This window comes from Melampsora larici-populina (genome assembly GCF_000204055.1).
Source record: "Melampsora larici-populina 98AG31 unplaced genomic scaffold MELLAscaffold_31, whole genome shotgun sequence".
In the NCBI taxonomy this organism is placed as follows: Eukaryota; Fungi; Basidiomycota; class Pucciniomycetes; order Pucciniales; family Melampsoraceae; genus Melampsora; species Melampsora laricis-populina.
In genome coordinates this window covers 952976-960514 of record NW_006768795.1, presented here as the reverse complement: position 1 = coordinate 960514, position 7539 = coordinate 952976, and the positions used below count along the sequence as shown (strand labels likewise).

Genomic DNA, 7539 nt, shown 5'->3' with positions numbered 1-7539 from the left:
CTCCTATTTGATAAGATGCATATTTTATGTAACCATAAGATTTCGCCCAACCATTGCTATACTTATAAAGGAATTCCACTGCACTCAACTAATAGAATACCACAATGTGTTTGACAAGAATGTGACAAACCTATGGTGAACTTTTTTTAATCAGGTACATATGCAAAATTTGTACAGTAGGTGTCCCCAAAAGTTGGTAAAGACTCTATAACTTCAAGGACCAACTGATGGCATTGGAAGGGCAAGTATAAGAGTAACACGTTAAAAGGTACATGTCCTGGATTTTACAAGCTAAATATCACCTATTCATGAGTGTCCAAGAATAAACCTCAAATCAATGATTTTATGAGGGCTGGAAAACTTGAGAGTTACGATATAGACCCTGGACGCTTGGCGAGTGTATTCAGCGCAATTTAGTTCACTATAGCTTTTGTCCGGCAAATGTTGGAACTGACATTGCGTTAACAGAGTCCACTGATTATCTGAGATCATTAAATGCCCTCAAAACAGCTAAGATTAAATATCAAAGGTAATCATGATCGGTTTGAGAAAATACTCACTCTGAACCCAGCAAGGTGAATAAGGGCAGATATATGTTACTGCGCCCGATGGTTCAAACGACTTACATCCTTTGGATGTGCCGCCTTCAAGTATCTCTATCCCAAAGTCACAACCAATCAGATTTCCGCCGACCACCTTGAGGCTATGGGTCCATAAGGATAAAACTTAAGATGAGATCTTTCGAAGAAGACTTTCAGCATTTTTGTCAAAGAAAGAGAGGAAGCTAGTGACATAACGATCTCCGGGTAATAAAACACAAGAGATCCTGATTAAAGTAAAAAGAGGATACTGAAATAACATCGTCTATAAAATTGGACACAGTTCAACCAGGATTATGATGAGAAATATTTACAGTTATCTAGACAATTGATTAATGAGATTATCAAGAAAATCAAACTAGACACCCTCGAGATATTTATGTGAAGTCAAAGCCCGGTAAGAAGTTAACCTCAACTCTGGATTCTTTTGTAATAGTTTACCAATCAGGGAATAACATGGATAAGGAATAGACAAAGGAATTTTTACTCTAGAATTGACAATATTTTCTTCCAAAGTTTTATCATCAGCTAAAGGATCAAAAGGAAGAAAAATAGATAAAGTCAATAAGTAATCAAACTATCAGAAAGGATAAGATTTATAGAAAGGAGAACAACTTACTTGCTTCAAATGGGTCTTTGTTCAAGGTCAATTGGTACAAAATGACTCCCACTGCCCACCAGTCTACAGCGTTGGTGTACGAGTATTGAGTGAGAACTTCGGGTGCTTTGGTATGTGGAGTACCATAGTCACCAAAAGCTAATCCATAATAACCTCTGGCAGCGAGTCCAAAATCTGTAAGTTTGATCACGTTGTTTTCTGTCAAGAGTATATTTTCTAATTTAACGTCGCGATGAATAATGTTCTTCCCGTGAATGTAATCTAAAGCGCTACCTAGATCGGATATAAATCTTTTTACTTGATTCTCGGTGATAATAGAGTTTTTGAGTAAATGGGCAAGATCTCCTCCGGATTCGAAGTCGAAGATGATGTTAGAAGTTAGAGAATCCTCCCAATAACCTAAAGCTCTACAAATGTGCGGATGATCTAAATCAATTAATATATCAAGTTCAGTATCTATAAATTTCTGATCCTCTTCACTTAGATTTGCTTTTTTAATCACTTTGACTGCACATACCTTTCCAAGAGTCTTGGATTCGGCTTTATGAACTGTACCGAAGCCACCCGAACCAATCTTCTCTAAGAATACGATGTCTTTGGAACTATGTGGATAGAGATTGTGAGAATCCTCTTCAGCGTTTACAAGATGAGTAGGATTGGATGTTTTGCTAGTGGATTGATTGTTGGACATGATAGAATAATAACACGTGAATATCGAGAAGGTGATAGGTTGGTTAAGATGTAAAAAAGCGTTAAGCGGAAGTATGTTTGGCAGAAGCGTGGTTTGAGGGATGAATGCTCTGCCCACGATGAGGCCGTCCAGATGATTTAAATACTGCAGCTGATGCTGATGCTGATAAGCATCGAACCAAAAATAATTTTGAATGCAAACAATCGTAAAAGCCGTGCAGAATGTTTATTGTGATGCTTTTCCCGACCGTGATGACAGTACTTTCCAGCATTAAAAAAAATGATGAGGGATATGAAGTAAGCATTATCAATATGACAGCAAAAAAACTCACAAGCATTATAATCACAAGCTCCCCCTTGTATGTCGCGTTTATCATGGCGAAGGGGGCTGAAAATACTCGATAGTAAACTGCACTGTATGAAATGCAACACAACCTAACGTGATTATTGGGTTTACCGGGAATTAATTCGGCGGCCGAACACATTTTGGAGTGCTTTGGGCCATCAACCGTGCTCCAGTAGTGAGCATCGTGCTCTGCGAACTCCACCATCTCAGAACAATACAAGCAAGGTTGTTGTATCCTAAGAGCCGCAATGAATGATCGGCATAGTGTCTAAACATACAGAGAAAAGCAGTTTTGTTAGCATACAGTACCGTCAAGGAGCAAAGATGGGGCTACTGAACACGAGAAATAAAACATTACAATACATTTCAAATACAATCATCCTAAGTATATGATAACTTGTCTGAGAAAGGTCACGTGTGGATCAGCTTTGAAGCTGTATGTATCGGGTACAAATATTCCAACTTTCTCTGATTGCTGTTCTTCTCCATCCCAACTCTCTACCACCACCACAAGATTATCATTTCCATAAACTTTTTTCACTACCTCTTGAATCCTTCCCACTCCTCTTCAACTTCCTTGTCATCATGAATCTCCCCAAGTTAACTTTTAAAAAGATCTTCGGTCCTCGTTTTCAAAAAACTCTCTTTGTTTACTTCCCGTTGAACTTCTTCTTTGTTATCTTTTTGATTTGTGCCACTCACAAGATCTCTCGTTTCAAAGTTCCAGAGTCGTTCATCCTTAAACTCATCGCTAAAAAGTTGTACATCATTCTTCCTTGGGCTTATTTCTATTCTCATATTCTTTACTCTCGCCACGACTGAGAAAGATATCGAACTCGGTCCAGTAGCTCCTCTTCCGAAACCTCTCGATGCTCCAATCCCCCTTCCAGCCGAATTTGTTGAAATTGATCTAGGTATGTTATCTTTCCTACAGTTCTTCTTTCTCATGATTTTATAAACCAGTCTAACAAACTCTTCCTGATTTTACATTTGCTTCTAGGTGAAGGTCCCTCGAACTGCGGTCTTCCTGGTCCTCGACCTTTTTTAACATGTGAAGTTTGAAGAACTCGACTTGATTTCATCTTGGTATGTTATCTCTGCCTTCATTTCCCATCGATTCATCTTTTCTGAGCGCGAATTCATTATGTATTTTGAGTGATCTAATCCTTTGGACTCTTCCCAAATCTCTTGTGACTTGGCAGGCGACGTGTTCCTCAATCTATTTCCTTATCTCAATGTCTTGTTTGGTGACCATTCCATTCTCCCGTTTGAAATGTGTTCTTGTTGTTTTTGTTTTGCGATGATGAGCAGGAGTTTACTTTTTGAATATTCGTATCGAGTCGTTGCCGATATTTGAATCAATTAGTACTTTAAAAACCCTCACTCTGAGCTCCTTTACTTCTATCTGTCAATCTAATTTGTAATCATATATATCAGCGTGAAGGTATACAATGTTAAAATGAATAGTTCTAAAACACTCACTGAAACCAAACACACCTTCAGATCAAAATAAATTATAAGATAAAGATGATCTATCATTTACTGAAACATAGAATAATGAAGCAATAAGTCAGAAGAGTATCAAAAATTAATAAGAATAGAAGATATGAACAAAGAATAAAGATGAATTAGAAAAAAGATCATTAAAACTAAGAAGAAAAATAAAGTAAAGAGATTAAAACAAAGTCTTCAAGAGAAACTAGACAGCACTTCAATTGGAGAGACACATAAAGATCGATCCGAAAAAAAGACTAAAAATACATAGAAAATGTAAAGCATATAATTTTACGCACGTTAAATCATCCTTCATTTATTTCAATCTCCTTGCTCTTCTCTGCTGTAGCACACATGGTACCTCAGTGAAGGTGGTGTGTCAGTTTCTCGTGTGCAACCCGCTCTTCTGCCAATTGAGTAAATAGAGACTGAGTAAACAACAATATAGCAGAGAGATGTGAGTAGTACTGGGTCAGTTTTGTATATCTTGTTCGTCTTGAAAACTTCTTTGGCTGAAAGAGGGCAGATCACAGTCTATCAGCTCACCAATTCCACTGTTTCATATTGCTGTACTCTTCATATCCCTTCAACCGACTGCATCACTTTGGATCAATGAATGATAATAATCAAGCCTTCAAAATCCATATACATGACAATTTGATTTACGGCTTCAAACATCAAAATATAAACTATCAAAGGTTTACCAAACCTTTGTTTTCAAAAGTCACCTTGAAAGCAAACCAATTCATCAAAATCAATCAAGACGCATTCCTACCAAATGAAAATATTATTCATTTTTGGTAATCATTATGTTGTTGAATTTCAAGAACCAAATATTTTTGAAGAAAATGTTTTTGCTTTTGTTTTTTTACAAACCTCGTGATAATCATTATATTACAACAGAACCAAATGAGCTAAACTGAATTTTAACCAAAGAAGATCCCCAAATATCTTCATTCTAAATCGGTTCAAGGTCAGTCACTTGAGGAGTTATAAAAGATACATCAATCTACTCCTTAAATTTCAATCATCTTAATAACCTTTAAACTTCCATCAATCTCTACTCTTTTCAAAACTACCCATTTCTTTTTCTGATGTTGATGTTGATGTTGATCAATCATAACCTGTTTCAAATAATCCTCAAGTTCAAATTCATATAATCTTTTCATTCCTTGATCTTCATTTCTGTTGACATTCAAAAACCCATCCCTAATACTACCTAAAAAGATTTCATGGTGAATTTCATTCAAACTTTCGTGAACCAAATAAACCAAATATTGAATAACAATCAAATCAGATCTAGGTTCATGAATCCATTTTAAGACTTGATGAACTTGATCAAATTCCACTTCAATTATTTCTTCTTCTTCTTTTCTTCTGGAATTAGAAATCGGCCAAACAGCTACTTCACCTAAATAATGTTGAAATCTCTTCCCAGATTGAACCATAATCCCAAACCTTTTGATATACATTAAATCTGATTGATTACCAATTATTTTACAACTCGTTTCATTCCATCCATTCTTTAACTTTTCAACTTTAATATCTTTCACTTTCACCAAATCGATTCCTAAACCAATCAATTCAATCAAACATTCATAACATTCAAATCCGATCTTCTTATCTGATTTCTCATCATTCTTCTCCATCAAATCAAGATCCAAAACAATCCCAAGTGATCCATTTTCTTGACTTTCAATTTCATTTGATTTCCATATCATTCGACATTCGACACCCCCATTAATCATCACCGGTAAAGTATTCATCCAAACCAACCCAACCGATTCCTTAAACTGATCTTCTTCAACATCTTGATCTTCAATCTTAATCGAACCACTCCCAAACCAACCTACATCTTCCACATTCTCACACCAAACTAAACTTCCTAACCGTTTCACAAATGGTTGGTTTCCATTCTCTCTTCTACTTTCTTCATTAATAGAAAGATCATTCTTAGGAAAACAAAATGACATATCAGTCCAAGTGTTTTGATTTCCCAAAGAATTCGATCCTTCAATCCAAAACCCATTTCCTCCACTTCCTAAAGAATAATTTGTATAAAACCAATCTGGAAGGTCAAGCTTAGGTAACCTTTTCCAAGGATTAAAGAATCTAGAAATCGGTAAATGTTGAGGAAATTCACTATCACTAGTACCTCTCTTAGTTAAAACCTTTTCTTTAGCTTCTTTCGAAATCCTACAACCATCTACAAAACTATTCCCAAGTTGTTTAGCTTTCAGATCTGAAATTCCAACCCATTGAAACCTTTCTTCTTCCCACCAAGATTTCCACCAATCTTTTGATTTCAATCGAATCGGATCTAAATGATGTGATTCCCATGTCCAACCTGGTGCAAAGAGTGCAATACTAAAATCATATTGATTTTGAATTAATTCAATAGCTTTCCAACTTGAAAATCCTCCTCCATACATACAACCTCGACCAAACACATCTACCCCGAAATAAACATTCGTTTTTAGATTCTCAAGTCGAGTTTTTGCTTTATTTTTAAAAGATTTGAAAGGATCATCACCAAGATTTATAGTTAAACTTTTTTCTTCCTTTGTTGGTTTCGAATTAATAGTTTCTTGAAGTTTTGAAAGTATTGATAAGGTCCGATTTGGCGAATTTAAATTCCAATGATAATCTAAAAAAATCGAAGTAGCAGCAGCATAATAAAACAAATTATCTTTGATATATAAACTTGATCTCCATTGACAACTTCCATTCTCATGAGACAATGAATCATACCTAACCAATCACACACACATAAATCAAATCAATGTAAAGATCAATTCAATCAAGACCATCGGAATTCCAAACTAACCAAGAAACTTCCCAACTTGAACCGACTCTTTTGATACCCTCTAATCTCAAATACTCCACCCAAATCCTAAGAGCCTTAGCAATCTGACCCGATAACCTAGCTGAGTGAGTATCCAAAGACTTGATCAGGTCGATTTCAAAATTCAATAACCAACCATGAAATCCAAAATATAAAGCCAAATCAATCAATCTATCTGCATAATAAGTTGAGATTTGATTCAAAGGTTCATAACCTTTAATAGGTTTTAAGTTTATAAAATATTTATGTGTTGGGATTGGTGAGTTCTTTGGACCGGTTAAAAGTAGTTCTAGATCTGATAATGATGTTTGATGTTCAAAGATTAAAGTACCAAGAATAGATGTATGACTACAAATCCCCCAAAAAGAAAATTGGCATGAGTTTTGTAGAGAGTTTTGGGAGAATGGTCAACTAAACTGAGTTTTTGCAGCTGTGATCCAATCAGGTGGAGGAATGGTGATTCGATGATGAGAAAAACTAAGTCCAAAAACCATGAATGATTAGAAAACTTCAAACACATGGATTCGGTTTAAAACAATCAAAGTAAAAAGAAACCAACTAGATGAACGTGTCTATGTATGAAAACCATTCAAATGTATAAGCCCTTTGATCTGAAGGTGAATCATTATAACCTCCCTAACCCCCACCCAAAAAAAGATTAAAAACAGGTGGTAAATATATGGAATTCTATGATTGAGTTGGTTTGAATTGAATTTACTTTGAAATCATGAGCTATTAAGATACGTGAATGGTTTGATCGATTGGTTTGATTTTGATTTGATTGATGATTTCGATTTGAAGGTTGAATTGAATTGTTTTTGAAAAAGAAGTCTAATGAATCTAAATTATCAAAATATAAAGGTAATGGGTTGGCAATGGTTTGATTGATTGGTTTTGAGATAGTGAATGGTGAATTGGATGATTGATGATTTGATTTGAATGGCAT

General features: G+C 35.4%; 1 protein-coding gene across 1 annotated transcript; it reads right to left on the bottom strand.

The window, feature by feature from the left end:
• Window positions 1–4764: 4764 nt before the first annotated feature.
• Window positions 4765–7539, bottom strand: MELLADRAFT_108763 (family 85 glycoside hydrolase; the record flags this gene model as incomplete). Its single annotated transcript, XM_007412522.1, has 5 exons — window positions 4765–6499; window positions 6576–6941; window positions 7011–7070; window positions 7162–7229; window positions 7312–7539. The coding sequence occupies 5 exons, from the start codon at window positions 7537–7539 to the stop codon at window positions 4765–4767; spliced, it is 2457 nt and encodes an 818-aa protein (XP_007412584.1).